Here is a 22,636-nt window from a genome sequence, read left to right as displayed (position 1 = left end):
ACCACTCTTAAATACATCAAGGAATGTTTTTTAATGCACAGAATAAAAAAGAAACAATTACATTCTGTTACAGTGCCCAATTGCGCTGGCTCATGGATGATTTACGTTTGTGATTATGTGAATTAATTTTAGCAGAAACGTGATCTGTAATCTAACCAGCCCAATATTGAGCACAATTTCCCGATTGCACCTAAAGGGGAAACTCTACTCCTGTGTGCTTACACGACATTTAAGAAGAGGACCATATTGCTTTGTAAAAGCTTTCAAAGCATAGTTATGGTGACTGGAACATTAAAGAAAAACTATTTTAGACGGTTTTTAAAATTACTGTTTCAAGACTTTCCATATAGATATATAAGCTGAGAATTTGCTGCCCAAGTAGTGGTGAGTTTAATGGCGCTTGCCATTATTAATGTGTAAATCGTCCAGCAACTGTGGTGAAGAAGAGATACCCCGTGAATTGTCAAGTGCATTCAAGTTGCTGGGCATCATTTCTCTGTTTCTTTCTCAATCCTTACATCTCATTGCATACGGAGATAGAATGTTGGTCATTCAGCAGGGTCGCAGATGCCCCGTTGCTTGTACATCCAGTAACTTACAGGGCAAAAGATTTTTGAGCTGAAGGGTGAGGGAAAAAGCCTAACTAATGGGGCATCCTGCGAGATGCCCTGCTCCAGCAAAATCTAGGCTATTATGTATATTGTTTCACAGCCCTTGTAGGAGGGTACATTGGTGCCTTAGTTGCATATGTTGGCAGCAAAGTATCTTTAAGGGTTTAAGCAAGTTGGCCTGGTTGCTGGGGTTCAGTTGAGCTGGGGACAAGAGCTGCTGCCTAATAGGCTTTTTACAAGAAAGCACCATCAGACAAATAATACCACATTGTTTTGATATTCTAAGGCTTATAAAATGTTGTTTCTCCCCTTGCCCTGGCCCAACTCACCATGTTGTCTGTTCGTAGTACAAGCACATATTTCGCATATTTCACCCTTGAATGTAACAGCGGAAAACCTGATTTCTGTGCTGAATGGGAATAAAAAGCTCCTGTGGACCACATGAGACGATATAATTTCTGTCATCGCTTCAGTCCCTGACTGAGACTTGTGGAAAATCTGAATGGTAAAGGTAAATTCAATCCTTGTAGCTGAAGTCCTTGGGTTGGACCGAGCCTTGGCGGAGATCGAAATGCTTGCTCTTGAGCACTTGTATAAACTTGTCTTGTACCCCCTTGAGTATAGAAGATCGAGGGGTGATCAGATTGAGGTGTTTAAAATGATAAAAGGATTCGCTAGGGTAGATGCAGAGAAACTATTTCCTCTGATGGGGGAATCAAGAATGATGGAACATAATCTTAAAATTAGAGATAGACCATATAGGAGGGAAATCAGGTAGCACTTTTTCACACACAGGCCAGTGAAAATCTGGAACTCTTTCCTCCAAAAGGCTGTGGATACTGGGATAATTGGAGCTTTCACGACTGAGATCGATAGATTTTTGTTGGGTAAGGATATCAATTGTGTGGTTGATGTGCATATGGGCTTTCAAAAGGCATTTGATAAAGTACCACACAATAGAATTGTTAGCAAAATTAAAGCCCACGGGATTAAAGGGACAATGACAGTGTGGATACAAAATTGGCTAGGGGACAGAAAGCAGAGAGTAGTGATGAACGGTTGTTTTTCAGACTGGAGGGAAGTATACAGTGGTGTTCCCCAGGGGTCAGTATTAGGACCACTGTTCTTTTTGATATATATTAATGACCTGGACTTGGGTATAGAGGATAGAATTTCAAAGTTTGCAGATGACACGAAACTCAGAAATGTAGTAAACAATGTGGAGGATGGTAACAGACTTCAGGAGGAAATAGACAGACATACTGGTGAAATAGGCAGACACGTGGCAGATGAAATTTAATGTAGAGAAGTGTGAAGTGATACATTTTGGTAGGAAGAATGAGGAGACGCAATATAAACTAAATGGTACAATTTTAAAGGGGGTACAGGAACAGAGAGACCTGAGGGTGCACATACACAAATCTTTGAAGGTGGCAGGACAAGTTGAGAATGTTGTTAAAAAAGCATATGGGATCCTGGGCTTTATTAATAGAGGCAAAAACACGGAAGTTATGCTAAACTTTTATAAAACAGTAGTTAAGCCTCAGCTGGAGTATTGTGTTTAATTCTGGGCACCACACTTTAGGAAGGTGTAGAAGAGGTTTACTAGAATGGTACCAGGGATGAGGGACTTCAATTATGTGGAGAGACTGGAGAAGCTGGGGTTGTTCTCTTTAGAATAGAGAAGGTTAAGGAGAGATTTGATAGAGGTGTTCAAAATCATGAACGGTTTTGACAGAGTAACTAAGGAGAAACTGTTTCCAGTGGCAGAAGGGTCGGTAACCAGAGGACACAAATTTAAGGTGATCGGCTAAAGAGGCAGGGGTGACATGAAGAAACATCTTTTTATGCAGTGAGTTGTAATGATCTGGAATGCGCTGCCTGAAAGGGTGTTGGAAGCAGATTCAATAATAACTTTCAAAAAGGAATTGGATAAATACTCGAAGGGAAAAATTTACAGGGTTATGGGGAAAGAGTAGGAAAATGGGACGAATTGGATAGCTCTTTTAAAGAGCCGGCGCAGGCACGATGGGCCGAATGGCCTCCTCCTGTGATACTCCTACTATGATACTATGATGATCAAGGAATATGCAGCTATGGTGGGTAAATGGAGGTGAGGTTCAGATCAGCCATGATCTAATTGAATAGTGGAGCAGGCTCGAGGGGCTGAATGGCCTACTCCTGTTTCTATGTTCCTACCAAAGAGGACATATTTCTGCAGACGAATCAGTCTAGTTCTGGAAAAGTGCCACTGAAAAGGAAGTTTATAGTTCTCACCAGCCAGAAAGACCTTTTTTGCCTGCTGATGAACTTATATGAGAGTTTATTATCTTAATGAACACCCTAAAGAGCAATTACAGATGCAGACTGATAGTTTTCCATTTGGAAAGCTGTTCAAGCTTGCAGTATCCAATTTTCCTTCAAACTACAGTCTAGTAATTAGTGGTGGAAAAAAAATCCAGTTCAGCAAATGTGTCAATAATGTAATTATGTATTACAGAAAATACTAAATAGAAATGCATGGACAATTTGATTTGTGAGTCTTTACTGGCATTTTTCCTGGTTTATGTATGACATGTGAGATATGGAAAAAAAATGGCAGGGTTGTGGGGCTAGAGCGGGGGAATGGGACTAATTTGATAGCTCTTTCAAAGAGCCAGTACAGATACGATGGCCCAAATGGCCTCATTATGTGCTGTAAGATTCTACATGTGCTATTGTGAAACATGTAAGGTCATGGAATTGCTTTATTTTGTTTTTTTTTAGAGTAAACCTTGAGCAAGACGCTGCTTAGGTGCCAAAAAGTTGGTGAGCAGAACTGTGTTGGATTTGAGATGTTCTGGAATGCCTGTTGGAACACTATAGAATTTTTCCAAATTTGTGATTTCAGCAACCTTTGTCCTTATTCTGGTTCCATTTGAACAGTCTTGCAGAGGTATAGCTAACAATTTGAAATTTGTAGACACCAGTTGATCTGCTTCGCTCGTCTCTTGCAAACCAAGCGCCTGTGACCTAGTGTCCCTGGGATTCTACCGCAGACATCAACCTGGTAGATATTGCCGCCCTATCCTTGGGATCAGCTTAAGAAAACAAAATGGTGTCAGCAGGTTGAAACAAAATGGTGGTCTAAGTTCTTCTGATTGATTTCCTTCCTGCTGCTGAGATGGTGTTGAAATAAATTGATGTGTGTCCCATAAATTTACGTACATCACATGCCTTTCTTGGCTCACGTTCTATTGTTACGCCACTTAATTCATTAAAAAAGGGCCTACTGTGGTAATGCTGTGTTGCAGTATTTAGTTTCTACCACAAGAGATCACTAAAGTATTTACTTACACAGTCTACTCCTAATTGAAAATTGTTTAATTACAATTATCTGATAATTCCACTTAAGCACTAAATTCCTATTTTCCAACGTTATTTATACTGCTTAATTAAAATTGCATGGTAATTCAAATTTGTATTGCAAAAAATGGCTTTGAATTATCAATTGTAAACCGGCGGTTAAGATGGTGACTTCAATGTACCGTGTAGAGTCTTTTGTGTTTTTTTAAGGAGAAAACACTCTTCATCTTCTATATCCTTATTGCATCCTTGTTTCAGATACTGTGTGCAATTGCGTAAAGGGGAGCTTTGTTTTCAGCGCCTCAATCTTGGCGAAGCGAGTGAGCAATTGGGCTTGACTCCGAATGTGATTTACTTGTCAGATGGTAACGCAAGTGTACACAAGGAGCTGGGAAGCGGGTCCTTCACTGTGATCACAAAGAAAAACTGCTACTTGTAAGTGATTTACATTTTGTGTGTACCATATGAATAAACCCTATTGATAAAATCAGCCGCAGTCATTTTCTGCTGCGAGCTCTCTGGAATAGCATTTCACTTTGAGCTATGTTCGATCCTACATAAAGGAGACATTAGAGAATTGTAAAATACCTTCTGCAATATACATTTTCAAACCGGGGACTTTGGACCTATTGGGGCCAGTGAGGGAATCCAGGGGCTCTATGAGGTCATCAGATTTATGTCCTGTCTGTCATCAGTTTTTTCCTCTGTATTTGTTAACTTCCTGACATGTTAGTTCTGGTGCTGTATACTGAGTTAAAGAGAAAAGGCTTCTGCGCCGATAGCACCGTATCCACTGAGGAGATGACAATCTGTTCCAGAAATTAGGACTGGGGTTCCCAAGAATCTGTCAATATTTTTAGGGGGCTCCCATACAGAAACGTTCAACAGCCGCTGTGGGTATTATAATACTCATCATTTCGACTGGGTTTCTGACAGACTAATAGATTAGATTTCTTATGAAGTAAAATATTTATTAAAAGTTACCGCATCTTCCCTTTTAAAAAATCTTCAGTCATCTTGTAGTGTTCATTCTCCGAAGGGACAGATTAATTGGCGCTTCTTCCCCACTCAAACTCCACTATGAATTTTCAACTTGAATTGATAAAGCTTGCAAAATACTCATACTCTCATCATTTTGATCCAAGGGTAAATTACAGTATTTTACAGTCAAAGCCATCTCCATTTCTCTTCATTGTGATGTCTAAAGCTTCCTTTCATAACTATTAAGTCTGTTTGTTTTCTTTTTCCCATTATATCAGACTGTACCAATAGTGACAAAAGGTGAACCAACTGAAAATCCAACTTGAACTGAAAAAGAGGCAATTCGATAAATTGTTTTCAAATTTTTTTTATAAAGTCGATAAGCTACTTTAGTGTGCTCCTTTCAGATTTGCTTATACTGTTACCGGTTCAGGCATTGTTCAGTTTTATAATTTTATAGATAAGGTATTTCCAAGCATTAGTGTTCATAGGATTAATATTTTTTAAGGCTTTGACAACATTTCCTTGAGTGGAAAAACTGTGACCTTCTATCCTCTCCCCACATCCCAGCAGACACATTTAAGAGATGATGAGGTGTTAAGTGCTGCAGATGTCGTAGTTCATTAACAGCTATGAGGAATGTTGGAAGTGAATGTTAAATTGTAGAAGTCACAATGTCTAAGTCACCTGGTTATTTAAGGAATTTTAAGAATCAATACCACTATTCCAAAGGTACCACTAGTCCATCGGACATCCATGGTACTGTACCATGTACTACAAAGAAAAGTCCTTTTTCAAAAAAGGAAAGATAAACACTTGTGACATGCCTCTCGTGGCAGAGGAAAGCTGCCATTAAGAATTTGTCCATGAATCAGAAACCTGAAGGGTGAAAATAATAAAGTTTTATATTACTCCACCCAACTACGAAAACATTTCAGTCACTTTGAAGCTGAAAAACCCTAAGACCACTTTTTAGAAACGTGTTGAATGAACAGTCTGGTGGAGTTCGAAACTGATTTGAAATCCAGATCTATTTTTCCCACAATGCCAAGGGAAGATGTTAAATGTGGTTAGGATCTGGAATGTACTGCCCGAGGGGGTGGTGGAGGCAGATTCAATCATGGCCTTCAAAAGGGAACTGGATAAGTACTTGAAAGGAAAAAATTTGTAGGGCTACGCTGAAAAGGCGGGGCAGTGGGACTAGCTGAATTGCTCTTGCATAGAGCCGGTGCGGACTCGATGGGCCGAATGGCCTCCTTCCATGCTGTAACCTTTCTATGATTCTAATGCATAGTCTTGGTTCAGTGGTAGCACACCAGAAGGTTGAGGGTTCAAATGCTACTCCAGTGATTTAATCACATAATCTTAGTTGACACTGCAATGCAGTACTGAGGGAGTGCTGCACTGTCAGAGGTGCCATCTTTTGGATAAGATGTTAAACTGAGGTCTTGTCTGCCCTCTCAGGTGGACGTAAACGATCCCATGGCACTACTGCGTCCTCACTCAACGTCTATTTGGGACATCCTGAGGTCGTGATGGGTTCTATATGAATGCAAGTTCTTTCCTCCTTTTCTTTCTCTCCCTCTTTTGCTCGCTCGTTCTCTCTCGGCTGTCTTTACTGGTGTGGGTTAAATGGTACAGTGTTCTGATCAGATAGGAGATCTAACGGGTTCTTCTATAGAAAGAAACTGTTAGTCCACTGCTTGGCTGCAGTAAAAAGGCACATAAAATACTTTGTTGCATTAGCAGAGTGACAGACTACAAATAAAAAATATTTATATTATTGCCATGGAAGGTTTAGGTCAGACTCCATTTTAAGTACTGCATCTAGTTCTGGTTACCCAATCATAGGATAATATTATAATATTACAGAGGGCACAGAGGTGAAATTCTTGGTATTGGGAATTTAAGTTGTGAGGAAATATTAAGGAGGTTGGAATTGTTTTCTTTGGAAAAGTGCTTTTTACAGTTTGGACTGTCCCTAAAAATTTTTTGTTGTACAAGCAGTTTGATGTTACTTTCTGTAAGCAGACCTTATCAGCTGAAACTTGTGAATTTTACTTTCTGTCATAGTATATTCCAGCACTAAAAATTATTCCTGATCAAAGTTGGCTTACAATTTCACATAGGATGCCCAATTTGACTCCTGTCAATTCAGAAGGCAAAAGAAAATCAGTATTAGACCACTTTATACAGACAATTAAAAACAAAAGTAGAGGCAAAATGCTGTACAGTACAATTGGTAATTTACAATACATAAAACGTTTTAACAGCACTACTTTTTGACAAAATCTTGAAAATGATACAGTCTCCTGTGGGAGTATAAGTAGCTGCTTAGAGAATTCTATATTCCTGAGTGTGTATCAACACAATGAATAGGACTGTTGAGCACCAGAAAAAAGTCCTGTGTTTTAAGGCCCTTTGAGGCTAAAACAGTACATTTGTAGATTTTCTTTGGTGGAAAGAATCTGAAGACTAACATCTCAGTAAACAATCTGATGCTGCCCCAGGAACTTCTTGCTTGCCTTCTGCAGCGTTCACATGTTAGACATGACGTTAGTTTTAACACATGACAACAATTGGAAATTATGTTTTAGACTGCCATTAAACATCATTAGACTGCCATCATGCAAAGAATGGTGCCGATTTTAACTTGAGACACACAACAGGCTTTTGGCCTACACCTCATTTACATTCGGGGGTGGGGAGGATGCGATCCCAGAGGGGAGCCTCGACGGGAGAGTTATTCTGTGGACCAAGGAGAAGCATTCCTGCTCCTCCCGGCCGCACAAAAATAAAAATTAAAAAGAACCTTCAGCCCTTTTCTGAGCGGCCTCTAGTGATCCCTTTAAGGACCATTGGTTAGGCTTCGCAACAGTGGTACAAATGGGTGGAGTGTGTGCAGCAATCAAGGTCCTATATACATCTTTCTTAAGCTATCTCTTTCAGGAAATGTATATAGTGTCAGCTATGGCTTAGTCGTAGCACTTTTGCTTCTGAGTCAGAAGGATGTGGGTTCAAAGCCCACTCCAAAGACTTGAGCACAAAATTTAGGCTGACATTCTAGTGTCAGTACTGAGGGAGTGCTGTACAGTCGGAGGTTGCATCTTTCGGATGAGACGTTAAAGCAAGGCCCTGACTGCCCTCTCGGGTGGACGTAAACGAACCGATGGCACTATTTCGAAGAGTTGGTCCCAGTGCTTTGGCCAATATTTATCTCAACCAACAACACTAAAACAGGTTATCATATTGCTGTTTGTGTGACCTTGCTGTGCACAAATTGGCTGCCGTGTTTCCTACATTACAACAGTGACTACACTTCAAAAGTACTTCATTGGCTGTGAAGTGCTTTGGGATATCCTGAGGCCATGAAAGGTGGTATATAAATGCAAAGTCTTTCTTTACAGTGCAAGGAGTTCCTATTTCTGAAACTGTTTCAGGAAAATGTGAAGCTAAAGTATTTTGAAATGTTTAGGTAAAGGCTATATTGGCTGTTTTGATGGATAATTTTGATATACATAATTCAAATGCCTTTTTTTCACCTTAGATTCCGACTACCAATTACTGAACGGTTGGGAAATACAGAAGATTTAAGCAAGTGCCGGGATGAATGGTTTGATGCTATTGATAAGTGCTGTTTGCACTGGAAGCGTTTATCCCAGTCACAGTTTTTTGTAGAAAATACCTTGCTTGAGGTTATACCAGATATACCATCCACAAGGGAGGCTGCTGATCCAATTGAATTAAAACAACCTGACTTACCTGGAAACCCAAACCAGGAGAAGGAAGAGGAAAAAGAACAAAAAGAGGATGAAGGGAAAAAGGCAGAGGAGAAAGAAGGAACTGAACTTGCCTCCCCAGTTAAGAAAGCCGCTGCAGAATCGCCTTTGGGAACAGTAGCTTTATCCCTTGTACCCGAACGTCTATCGGCTCCACCTCTACCTCCCCCTCCACTATCAGCCATTCCTGTACCTCCTCCACTCGTACTTAAGAATTTGAGTAATATGGTAAAGAAGACTAAACCATTCCACTGGGAAGTAGTTGCCCCAGATAAGGTCAGTAGTTTCAGTAATCCCTGTTACCTGTTATTCTTGTTGCTTTTAATGCCAATTAGAAGCTGTGTCTAGGGATTGGAAGAGTTTTTTCAATAGTACCTTTCTCCACAAAATCAAACCACTAGGGGATGTTACTGCAAGATCACAGCTTCGAGTCTGTTTGCGTTGTAACCTGGGCTGTGAGTACCAGCTTGATTTATTTCTACTATTGTCAGAGCCAAGTCGGTCAATCTTACCACTGGCCTATCGCAGCACTCCTTCCTCCAACCTGGTAATTTAAAAAAAAATGATTTCAGCTGCAATTTAAATTTCTTTCTAGACTTTCAAAATTGTCACTGTAGTGACGGTGGGGGTGGGAGGGGGGGGGGTGGGAGGGGGAGGGCAGGGGAGTTGGTGGGGAGCAAAAGAAACCAAAATGCCTCCAAGGAATAAGAAGTTGCTGCAAGGAATTTGTTCTGATTCTTATCTTGATTTTGAAAATATTTTTAAAAATGCATCTCCTCAAAAATTACACTTCGGATTGTTTCTCTTTTATACGAAGTTACTTCCAGTTGTTGTGGTTAATGGATAGAGGTAGTTGAAATTTTGTTCATCAGTTGTTGTATATAATTGAGAGACTGTTGACAAACCTCAGAATATTAAATTTCTAGGTAGCTGGTGTATACATGAAGACAGAAAAGCCACAGTTTATCAATTCATGGCCGCTGCTCACTTCCATGATCTCGCAACAGAAGTTTGGAACTCTCTTCCGTAAACTGCAGTTGATGCTAGCTCAATTGTTAATTTTAAAGCTGAGATTGATAGATTTTTGTTAACCCAAAGGTATTAAGGGATATGGGGCTAAGGCAGATATATGGAGTTAGGTCACAGATCAGCCATGATCTCATTGAATGGCGAAACAGGCTTGAGAGACTAAATGGCCTATCCCTGTTCCTATGTTCCTAACACCATGGAAGAATAAGCAACAATTTTTGTTGGCAAATCTCAATGATTAATTTACCCATTTAGTTTTCCAAATTTATTGACACATGCCAACAGGTTCTCTAATCTTGACAATTAAGTAGGAATAATAAGTGACATTGTGGGGCAGAATTGCACTCTATACTGTATGTAACAAAGTCATAAATCCATTCTTTACAAACGAGTTTATAATTTTATTACACATCATTCAGAGGAAGTCTTCCCCCATGTATTTCAACAAAGGCTGAACAAGAAATCGAGCAAAGAAAGTTGATAAAGGCAGACTTGATGTTACAGAATAGCTCCATTCAAATGGGGTCATTATAAACCTTTTTATCTGGTTATTTACATTTAGTGTAGAATTAGTATGTAATCTTTCCAGTGACTCCATCTGTGTTGCACAAGTTCCAGTTCATTAGTTTCACGTAACTTATCGTCCAAATGTCCCATCTATTCTTTCATATATCTGAATGTGCTGGTGTAATATGCCATGGCTGCCATTTTCTGTCCACAAGTTACATTCATATTATTGTAAAGTTCAGGCTAATAATAATTCCACTGCTATTAAACAAAACATGACCTTCTCATTAATTAGTATTATCAGTTCAAACTCTACATGTGGCAAAGTAGATCTCAAGACGTTTTAAACACCTGAGCTTTAGTTTATTAATTTCAGTATCTGATAAACATAGGACTGTGGGCACATGAACTGTGTACAGTTCTGGTCACCCTATTATCGAAAGGATATTAAACTAGAAAGAGTGCAGAAAAGATTTACTAGGATGCTATCGGGACTTGATGGTTTGACTTATAGGGAGAGGTTGGATAGACTGAGACTTTTTTCCCTGGAGAGTAGGAGGTTTAGGGGTGATCTTATAGAAGTCTATAAAATAATGAGGGGCATAGATAAGGTAGATCGTCAAAATCTTTTCCCAAAGGTAGGGGAGTCTATAACGAGGGGGCATAGATTTAAGGTGAGAGGGGAGAGATACAAAAGGGTCCAGAGGGGCAATTTTTTCACTCAAAGGGTGGTGAGTGTCTGGAACGAGCTGCCAGAGGCAGTAGTAGGGGCGGGTACAATTTTGTCTTTTAAAAAGCATTTGGACAGTTACATGGGTAAGGTGGGTATAGAGGGATATGGGCCAAGTGCAGGCAATTGGGACTAGCTTAGTGGTATAAACTGGGCGACATGGGCATGTTGGGCCGAAGGGCCTGTTTCCATGTTGTAAACTTCTATGATTCTAACTGGGTGGTGCAGATTGTGGGAATTCTCCTTTCTGCGCTGGGGCTGCATCTGAACATAATTAGTGAAGGGCTAATCTCTCTGAAAGCTGCTAAAGTAATAGAAATGAGTCTGGATTATCTCCAGGTAAGAGTGGATATGAGTTCACAATATATTGCCATTAATTTCAGCACTAACTTGACACCAATTTGCCATTGAGACTAACAAAACTGAGAGGTGGAAACGTCAGTTTGTTTTATGGTGAAGGGTGCGTGTGTGTACTCTCTCTTTAGGTTGGAGGTACTGGGATAAAGTAAGTGAAGCTCCATGCTTCATCTTCCCCCAGGGGGTTGCTGATCTGGAAGTGCTTAATGTGGGGACAGGATTTCCAGTTTCAAAGACACTTCTGTGATGGCCTTGTAGAATTCTACTCTAAGCAGGATGTACTCTGAATTGTTAATATTGCTTGTGACATGTATATTGCAGTTTTATATTGTAATAAATATGTACAAAGTTATCATCTTAAAGAATATCTTTTAAGATGATAGCAAAAGAATTACCAAATTTGAAGCAGTTACTATTAGTATAGAGATTTATTTTTTCTTTATTTCAGATTCAGAAATCTATCTGGGGACAAAGCAGCACGGCAAAGATACAATTACATTATTCAAGACTCTTTGATCAGTTCACTGCTCAAGATATCGTAACACACTCGGTCAATGATTTTTCTACCCATCAGCAAATTCTTCTGAATCAAAAAATTGCTCACAACTTCAGTAAGTTTAATATTGCATCTTTTATTAAACGAGAACTATGTTTGTGTTTTTAGGGCTTTTCTGCATAGTGACTAAAACAATATTTAAACTAACTACCGGGGAAAAGATCTAACTAAAGTGTATTTTTCCTTATTGAAGAATTTTGTACTCCAGGTGCTATAAGTAGCAATTGAAATAGATTTAAATACTGTTACTGTTTACATTCTCTACCCCCTATGCCCTATTCCCCCACCGCTACTCCTTATCTCCTCCCAGCATTCTGTTAGTAAATATATTAACCATGTGGAATTGAATCCTATAGATCGCAGGTTTGATTCCAAGTTTGTGTTAACTTAATTGAAATCATCTGGGATGGGATATAGTGCTACAATTGGTCACGGCGTCCTTGGCTTAGCCAGCATCCAAAGTTGACAAGGGACACTATTACAGCAATAGAAAGAGGGAATATCAGTAAGGGTGAATAGGCAGTAGAAACTCTAAGGGTAGAATTGAGGTATAGAAAAGAATGCAAGACTTTGGTGGGAGTTATTTATAGACCTCTAGATGGCAGTGATAAAGTAGCGGGATACATAAATGTGGAAATCAGTGAAGTCTGTTGCAAAAACAGAGTAGTTGTAATAGGAGACTTTAATTTTCATATAGACTAAGGGAAGCAGAACAGCTCAACTCCCAAAGGCATTGAATTTCTTGAGTGTATTCGGGACAGTTTTCTGGAACAATATATTCTTGAACGAACAAGAGAACAGGCCACATTAGATTTAGTAATGAGTCTGAATTAGTCAATAATCTAACAGTAAGGGAACACTTAGCTAACAGTGACCATAATATCATAGAATTCAATATTAGGTTTGAGAGGGCGAAGGGTGAGTCACAAACCAAAGTTTTAAATTTAAGTGAGGCTGACTTTGGAGGGATGAGTCAGGAAGTGACCACAATAGATTGGGCAGAACTATTAATGGATGAAACCACGGATGAACAGTGGGAGGTGTTCAAAAAAGTATTTGGTAGAATACAAGATCTGTACATACCCCTAAAGGACAAAAGCTCTACGTGTGCAATTAAACAACCTTAGTCAATAAGGGAAATGAGAGATGGTATAAAACTAAAAGAAAGTGCTTATACGAAAGCAAAGAATAATAGATATCTCACGGACTGGGAGAGATATAAAGAACAGCAAAGGGATAAAAAGAAAGTGGTAAGAACTGCAAAAAGGGAATATGAGAAAAAGCTCGTGAGAGCTATCAAGGACGACACTAAAGGTTTTTACAAAGATATTTAGAGAAAGAGCATGGCTCAGAGTAATGTGGGCCCCTTAAAGACAGACACAGGTGATATTGTAATTGGAAATCAGGAAATGGCAGACTTACTAAATACCTACTTTGTATTGGACTTCATTGTAGAGGATGAGGATAAAGTACCAGAGATACAAGAAAAACTAAAAATAAATCAAGGGATTGAACCAACTAGATTCAATGTAAGTAAAAAAAAAGATGATAATGAGAAACTAATGAGATTAAAGATAGACAAATCTCCAGGACCCGATGGTTTCTACCCCAGGGTATTAAAAGAAGTAGGTGAGGAAATTGTAGATGCTCTAGTCATGATCTTCCAAAATTCTCTCGATTCAGGAATTGTCCCCTTGGATTGGAAAGCTGCCAATGTCACTCCATTATTTAAGAAAGGTAGGAGAGATAAACTAAGAAATTATGGGCCCATTAGCCTTATGTCAGTTGTGGGGAAGTTACTAGAATCTGTTATTAGGAACAGAGTGACTGAGCATTTGGACAAATATGAGCTGATCAGAGAGAGCCAGCATGGATTTGTAAAGGATAAGTCATGTCTGATGAACCTAGTTGAATTTTTTGAGGAGGTAACAGATGTGGTAGATAAGGGAGTGTCTATGAATGTTATTTATACGGACTCCCAGAAGGCATTTGACAAGGTTCCACATAAGAGACTGTTAACAAAAATGAGAGCACATGGAATTGGAGGCAATCTATTGGCTTGGATAAGGAATTGGTTAGGAGGTAGGAGACAAAGAATAGGGATAATGGGTATGTACTCAAATTGGCAGGATGTGACTAGTGGTGTCCACCAGGGATCAGTACTGGGGCCACAGTTTTTCACTATATTTATAAATGAATTGGATGAAGGAATGTCTAAGTTTGCTGATGATGCTAAGTTAGGCGGCGCAGTAAATAGTGCAGATGGGAGCAGAAAATTGCAAAGGGACGTTGATAGATTAAGTGAATGGGCAAAACAGTGGCAGATGGAGTTCAATGTAGGAAAGTATGAGGTCATCCACTTTGGACCTAAAAAAAGAATATTTGCTAAATGACGAGAAGTTAGGAACTGTAGGTGAACAGAGATATTTAGGGGTCCAAGTACAGAAATCACTAAAAGCTAGTGGACAGGTACAAAAAATAATTTAAAAGGTTAATGGAATATTGGCCTTTATCTCAAGAGGGCTGGAATACAAAGGGGTGGATGTTATGTTAAAACTGTACAGAGCTCTGGTTAGGCCCCATCTGGAGTACTGCATTCAGTTCTGGGCACTACACCTCAGGAAGGATAAAGTGGCCTTGGAGGGGGTGCAGCACAGATTCACCAGAATAATACTGGGGCTGAAAGGGTTAAATTATGAAGACAGGTCACATAAAGAAGGTTTGTATTCCCTTGAATGTAGAAGATTAAAGGGTGATCTAATTGAGCTGTTTAAGATGATTAAAGGAGTTGATAGGGTAGATAAAGAAAACTATTTCCTTTGGTGGGGGAGTCCAGAACAAGGAGGCATAATTTTAAAATTAGAGCTAGGCCATTCAGGGTGATGTCAGAAAGCACTTCTTCACACAATAGGTAGTGGAAATCTGGAACTCTGTTCCCACAAAAGCGGTTGAGGCTGGTGGGCAATTGAAAATTTCAAAACTCAGAGTGATAGATTTTTGTTAGGCAAGGATATTAAGGGTTGCAGACCAGTGTGAAGCATTATAATTCTAACTGCAGTTGCCTTACAACAACAGATACTGCAGAGATTAGGAGAGGGTGACTCCGGGTCAACAGTCAACATATGACCAACGTTGGAGGGAACGTCACTGCTCAACTGGAACAGACACAGGCATGATGCTATCTCAAGGTCAAGTATTTGGTTCTTTCATTGTAAAACCTCTGCAAAAAAACATGAGCAACGTCGACAGAAAAAAGGATAGAGCAGAATATCTGAAGAAGAAATCTCAAGATATTATAGCTTGGAGATCGATGTTAGCGGATGAATACTTGACAAGTTCATATGACATTTCTTAATCCACACAGTGGAGGCATTACCATTGTTTTTAAAGGGTTAATTTTTGAATTAGAGTGCAGAGGAACATCAAATGAACACATTAAACCGTCGTCTGCTAATATCACCAGTAATTTCTAGGCTCATGTTTTATTGCAGAGGTTTTACAATGAAAGAACCAAATACTTGACCTTGAGATAGCATCATGCCTGTGTCTGTTCCAGTTGAGCAGTGACATTCCCTCCAATGTTGGTCATTGTTGACTGTCGACTCGGAGTCACCCTCTCCTAATCTCTGCCGTATCTGTTGCTGTAAGGCAACTGCAGTTAGAATTATTATGCTTCAGACTTCCTTCTGACACGGGATGGGAGGAAGGGGATGAGGGTTGAATTTGGTTTTCGCCCGTAGTTAGAAGTGGGCTCATAGTGAATCGGCAGCCTGTGTTACATCGTGCCCAATTTTCTTTTATTTTCCATGGAAAAGAAAATCGGGTGCAGTGTGAAACGAGCTCCCGATTTGCTATGAGCCTGTTTCACGATACTTGCAAAGACCAATTTCAGCCCCCTGGGAGTTGGCTGCTCTGACGTCTTACATTTATATAGCACCTTTAACATGTGAAGGTCACAAGGCACTTCATTGAGTTGACAAGAGGTACTGAAGTTTAGGAAGGGAGTTACAGAGAATGGGGCCAAGATAGCTGAAGGCTCTACCACCAGTGGTGGGGCAAATGGAGGAGGGCTGCATAGAAGGCCAGAGTCAGAGGATCAGCAGGCAGGGCAGGGGATGTAAAAGTAGAGGAGGTTGCAGAGATAGGTTGAGGTAGTGAAGGAGTTTGAAGATAAGGGTGAGGATTTTAGATTTTAAGATCCATGTGTTGGGAGGCAATGTTGCCAACATAGGCAATTAATAATATCTAATTGTCACTGAAGCTGCCATAATGTAGGCATCTAGATTTATTCACTTTCCAAAATCTGAGGAGCAACAGGAAAATGAACCCAAAAAAACCTAATTTAATTAACCAATAGATAGAAAGATGTTGGAGAAAGGTAAACCGCATTAGGTGTTGAAGCTGTGCCAAACAGGCAAGTAAATGATAACAAGAGTTTTCTAAAAATTATCTTTTGCAGACATTTTTGATCATGTTCTTTCTCCAGGCCTATCAACTCTCCCATATTTGGTGGGAGGTTCACCTGTGTTGTGACCTTGTGTCCTCCCTCCTGAGGATTGTAATGGATGGCCCCAATTCTGACAGTGCACAGCCACATAGCAAAGGCTCCAATGTGTTTTACCCACTGTTCTGAATTCTGATTAAGAAGCTTTATTTGGCGTATGAGTGCAGGAGTTGGCCAGTGGAGGGCATACATGCACAGGGGGCAAAGCATTTTTCTGGAGCTAACCAGTGAACCGAGGCTAACACAAGTAGCATGGAATTAAGCTGCCTTAACTGAACCAGGGATGGTGTAACTTTTTGGAACAAATAACGTAAGGTAAATGAACAATAAATAAAGAATACAATATCATTTTTATTACCTAGAGATTGAATTCATTTTCCAGCACTTTTTAAATCATTAAAATTAAATGATCCATTCAAAAGCTATGATTGTTTAAAATTTGTGATCTGGAATATATTTGGATTCTATTAAGCACTGATTAGCTTCTTTCTATTCAAGAAAAATGTTAAATGATGAGTGAGTCAGATGTCTCATATTGCATCCTTTAATGTCATGCGCTGTTGTTTCAAATCCATTTTTATCCAAGCCTAAAAATGGTAAACTGCTTCAGTGATATTTTTCCATGCAATGATGTCTTTCTGATCCATGCAGCAACTAACTTTGAGAAATGGAGGAAAAGCAGGGCCACCACGTATTGTTAAGTCCAAAATTGGACAAGGGGGCGGAATGGGACAGGGTAAGGCGCGGGGTTGTAGGCTGGAGTTCTGAGACTTGCTTTGCTGATGATGAAAATTTGTCACAAGTTCAGAGGCTTTGATAATTAATGTCTCCATGTCATAAGGTGTGGTAAGAGAGTGGACAAAATAAGCCTTTGTGTAAAAAAAATCTGACTTTTGGTGTCCACTTTACATCATTAGTTTCTGGGCGATCCATTCAGAGACTTGACTGGGACAGAGTAGAGGGAGCTTCACTTAGGGTCTACAAGCCTGCCACTGGGCTCCAGAAAACAGTTTTAACATCATAAACACTGGGAGTTGGCACATGGATGCCAGGTTTCCAGAATGCGAATTCAAAGATCAACATAAAAGCAGCTTCTGGATCTAACCATAAAAAGGTAATGCGATGCTAATGGGGATGGTCTGAGCTATGTAGGTATCTAAGTGATTGAGTGATGCAGTCACAAAAAAATGGACTTAGACACATTGTGAGCAGCTGAGGGCTGAAGAGCAGGCAGAGTATAGGTGCTGGATGAGAAAAAGGATTACATGGAGTGCTGGTAATTGGATTGGAGACTCCACAGCGTCAGGTTAGGTTTAAAGTGCCAAAGTGATGTCTGTAAAATTAGGGTTATGTTAAAGGAGTAAATCAAATCAAGTTGATCAATTAAATACTGATGGTAGTCCCACAACTCGTGATGGTTGATGTTGCCACTTTTAACATCAACAAGTTGCATTTGTGTAGCATTTTTCACATAGAAAAACACCTCAAGGCGCTTCAGAGGTTTTATGTTTATATTTTGGAGTGAGGTAACACATTGGGTATGTGACTGATTCAGAACAGGAAATCTCATGTCTAAGTTTTGCCTAATATAAACAGCTCTGTCTTTCTTTCTTTTTCATTGCTCACTTTCTTTTCCTGTTTTAAGGTTTAAAACATTTCTATTTTTCTGTGCTTTTTTTCTTTGTTTTCAGGTTGCTTAGAGTGGGCAACCTGCTCCCAGGCCTTTGCTGATGCTGCTTTTAATCCCCAGCCAGGGACCATGAACAGTGGCCTGTGATGGCTCTTTGATTTTGTTTCCGCTCCCCATTGTGGGAAACCCCTGTCCTTCACTCAGTGCCTGTGCACAGCAGTGCGGATGAGACCAAAAACTCAGTAATGGTGATGGTAGGGGAGAATCCTTCATCCCTCCAATCTGGTTGCTGCAATTTGCCAGGAAAAAGAGCGGGGGAGTTCTCTATGGTGTCCTAGTCAATTTTTTTCCCTCAGCCAACATCACTAGATCAGATTATCTGGTCATTATCTGATTGCTGTTTGTGGGACCTTGCTTTGCGCAAATTGGCTGCCATGTTTTCTACAGTATAACAGTGACTACACTTCAGAAGTACTTCATTGGGTGTAAAGCCCTTTGGGACATCCTGAGGTCATGATAGGCACGATATAAATGCAAGTCTTTTTCTTTATTTAGACTGCCACATCCTGTGACATTTTACAAGGGCCATCTACTGCTTTTTTCTCTCCCAAGATTTCTCTTCAAGAGATTGCAATTCCATTTTTAAAAAATACATATTTAATACAATAACAGCGAAATCCAAGAGGCCATGGAGGGATTTAAAGACGAGGGCATAGATTTTGAACTTGAGACACTGGGGGATCGGGAGCTTGTGTAGATCAACGAGGAATGGGGAATTGGGCATAAAATAATATAATAGGTGCCTATTATTGCATTAGATTTTGAGTGTGGATCTCTTTTTTTACAAAATGAATATTCCAATTCTCTACCATGTCATGGAGCATTAACTAACCTGGGCACCATCAGGCTCTGGGTAAATGATTATTCATCAGCTGATGGCACTTCAGGGCTTGATTTTTTTTACATGTTAAGTGTTGACCTTGTCACCTCTATAATGCAACCATTTGGACTTTTAATCGGCTGGAAAAAATAACCCATCGAGTTGTTTTTTCCAGCCCATCATAGCCCATTTTTGACATCATCTGTACCTTTTTAAATTGCACATTAAGAACTAGGAGCAGCGATGTCACACTCACAATTCACTTGTGAGTTAGTGATTCATGGAAATTTCTCTAATGCTCACAATTCATGTGGGAAATTTAAATGGAACTTTCTACATATTTTAAACCCTGCTTGCATCGCAAACAATAAAAAAAGTCTGTAAATCATGAATGTTAACAATGCTGCAGAAGAAAGAAGAAAATGGGTAACTCAAATGTTTTGATTTTTCTTGGGAGTAAAAAACGTTAGGATAGATTAGCGTAAAAGATAAAATTAAAGTTATAATAAAATGGGCACAAACGATGGAATGTGAAAGCTATTAGACTGGAATATAAATGGGAAACAGGTTTTGCAGAGTTTCTTCGAATTAGCTTGGGCTTCATAATTTATGGATGCTGAATGATTTTAAATAATTTTTCCTTCTGCTTTGAAGACATTTTTCTGAGAAGCTTTCCTATCAAAGTGACCCAACTGATGGGGAAATTGCTCATAATACGAGAAGAAAATGGTGGATTAACAAATGAGCAGATTGCTTCTTTACGGAGGTAAGCTTTCAGAGAAAGGGATACTTAGTAATTTACAACATTCAGGAATGATGCGAGAGAGAGGGAGCTGTATGGCTGCCATTGTGAGTGAATTGTCCACATACTGGATTGAATACAAGACTCATTACCTTAATTTACCAGAACCTCAAACCATTGTTACTGCTCATCCCACTTGGTCTGCTCTTCCTTCAACACTCTACAGTCTTTTAAAACCCAGACTTTGTGTTACCTAATCTCTGTTACTCAGTTTATTTTGTCTTACAGCTGTCCTGCTCTCAGTAGATTTTTAAAAATTTGTTCTTGGAATGTGAGCAACACTGGAATTATGAGTCAACCATATCATGTGGGATGGGAACCATGTAGGGGCCAAACTGGGTAGGGATGGCAGGTTCTTTTTTCTGTAGGACATTAGTGAACCAGTTGGGTTCTTACAACAATCTGGAAGCTTTTGTGGTTATTTTCCTGGTTCCAGCCCAGAAATTACCAGATATATTGGGCTCGATTTTAGGGTCGGGTTTCCTGCGGGTTTCCAGCGGGGGGGCCCCGAAAATCCCGATACGAGGTCACGTGACCGGGTCGCGCCGCGATCCCGACCACTTCCAGGTTCCCCGACGACGTGCGGGGCTGCGTGCGTGGCCCCCGTTGGTGGGAATTCCGCAGGCAATTAAAGCCAGCGGGGTTCCACTTGAGAGTACTTACCTTGCTTGTTGAGGTCAGTTAATGAGCTGAATCAGCTGTCAAAAGAGGAAGTGTGGGATTTCACCTGCATCGCAGCGTGTTTCCCACACTGGGGGAAACAGTCTCTCTCCAACCAGGCGTGTTGCAGCCAGCAGCCTGTGGCAGCTGCCAAGGTGCACTCCACGGGGGAGAGCCCTCACCCACGCAGGAGGCCACCGCGTCACATAGGGCAACCCCTGGCCCCCACCACCGCCCGCCAAGCCAGAGGACAGACCGACACGAAACTGTAGCCCCAGTCCGAGGAACCACCCACCTACCCTGCACAACCCCTCAGACCAACACCTGCCAGATGGGTGGTGCGTGGACACCCTCGGAGGACGAACAGCATGACCAGCCCCAGCAGCCTCGCAGTCCACGCCGTCCGCCGCAGAGACGTGGAGCCCCCCAACACGGGGTTGTTGCACGCCCACCTGCACAGCAGGAGGGAGGGCTACCGCAGAGAGAGACGCATCGCAGAGGGCACTACCCTCGCCACAGGGTCCACAGACCGAGGCGCAGCTCCCCGGACCTCTCCGAGCAGCAGTGCACACGGAGGCGCAGATTCGCTCGACATGTAGTCGTGGAGATTTGCAGGCTCTTTCATGCCGAGTGGCTCCTGGTTGGCCCCAGCACCAACTGCTTACCTGTCGCTGTCAAAGTCACCACTGCCCTCCACAACGTCTCCTCCGCATCCTTCCAGGGTGCAGACGGCTACACCTCGGATGTCTCTCAGTCATCTGCGCGGAAGAGCCCTGCAAATACACCTGCACCTACTCTGCAGTAACACGATGGGTGGCATCAGTGGTGGGTCCTCATAGTGATACCCAGGAGCGGGCATTATTGGACACAACAGACAGGATTCGCGGAGACATGGCAGTGGTGGTGTCAATATAATGTGTGATGTTTGTTGCTCTGAAATTCAATATAGGTAACACCCATGGCAAACCCTCCGACACCCTTGTGCACCCCCTTCATGCTCACGAAACATTTGCCTTACGCTGCCTACTGCACATATGTGATGCATGCCCTGTGGCTGCAGCACAGGTGGTGGCAGGTTGAGTGAGGCTGGCGGTGAGGGAGATGCACGAGAGGGTGAGTATGGGATAGAGCCATGAGATTGTATGAGGATTGGGTCGCGTGTTAGTGGCAGGATGAGTACTGGCGAGGTGAGTAGGTGGAGGTAAGATGAGGATAGGGTTTGAGTGGGTATGAGGGGTGATGTGACAGAGTAGTGTTGGCGGTGCCGAAGGAGATGTGGGGTTGGGGCAGTGTTGTGGCAGATGGAGTGTAGGGGAAAGACTTCGTGTTCTCACTGTGGCTGACCTACTGCGGTCATTGCAGCGCCTCCTGCACTGTATGCAGGTGGGCGATATGTTGGTTGCGCAGGTGACCCCCTCTGCCACCTCGAGCCAGGCCTTCTTGGTGGCAGAGGCTGGCCGCTTCCTCCCGCCCGCCGGGTGGAAGATCTCTGTCTTCGCCCTCCTCCTCACCCCATCTGATGATACCTGGGGTGAGGCATCATTAAACTGGGAGCAGCCTTCCCCCTGGGCTGCTCCATGCTGAAATTTGTTCCATTGGTTGCAGCATCTGTCAGTGGAGGACTGCCCCTTTAACTAGAGAGCCTCCAGCTGACAGATCGTACTGCGCATGCGCAGCCTGCCCGACGCGCAGACCAGCAGCGTGGACCCCGGAGGAGCAGGTAATTGATTCCTAATAGTGTGTTGCCTGCTACGATCGCGCGGGCAACACACTAATTTCACCGAGCGTGTTGACCACGCTCCCGAAACCCAACCCGCCGGAAACCCGCAGGCCTGGTAAAATCGAGCCCATTGAGTTCAGTTTCACAGTTTGCTATGATTGGATTTGAACGTTCAACCTCTGAGTAGCAAGACCAGTACCACAACCATAAGGCTATCACACGCATACCCTCATATAATGAAGAAGTGTGCTCTTTTATCTAATATCTTTAAAATGGAGGGAAGTATTAAATGGAGCTGATGTTACAATTGTGACATATGGGAACTCGTTTTCTGGGCGGTTTCCTACATTTGTATAAAATGTGCTGAAGTGACCACCATACTGAGTTTTAAAAGAAAAAGAAACAACTGTAACATGGAAAAAATGTTCATTTTTAAGACTGATTTTTATATGGAATGGCTAAAAAATGAGTTCCATGAAAACTCATTCAAGTCGTACCACCACCAGCAAAATAATCTTTAACCCAAAAAAAGAAGAATTTGACTT

The 22,636-nt window shown here is 41.3% G+C and overlaps 1 protein-coding gene across 2 annotated transcripts in view; it reads left to right on the top strand.

Annotated features, from left to right (window-relative positions):
* The window catches only part of LOC137335302 (uncharacterized), an 87,394-nt gene that overhangs the window by 15,143 nt on the left and 49,615 nt on the right, over nt 1-22,636 (top strand). For both annotated transcript variants that reach the window (XM_068000610.1, XM_068000609.1), the window contains exons 7-10: nt 4,215-4,391; nt 8,485-8,992; nt 11,788-11,950; nt 19,564-19,675. In XM_068000610.1, coding sequence (XP_067856711.1) covers nt 4,215-4,391; nt 8,485-8,992; nt 11,788-11,950; nt 19,564-19,675 — 960 coding nt within the window. The remainder of the gene's footprint in view (nt 1-4,214; nt 4,392-8,484; nt 8,993-11,787; nt 11,951-19,563; nt 19,676-22,636) is intronic.

The sequence above is a fragment of the Heptranchias perlo genome, chromosome 19, assembly GCF_035084215.1.
Source record: "Heptranchias perlo isolate sHepPer1 chromosome 19, sHepPer1.hap1, whole genome shotgun sequence".
NCBI classification, from domain to species: Eukaryota; Metazoa; Chordata; class Chondrichthyes; order Hexanchiformes; family Hexanchidae; genus Heptranchias; species Heptranchias perlo.
Note: the sequence above shows the minus strand (reverse complement) of the source record. Positions and strands in the feature narration are given on the sequence as shown.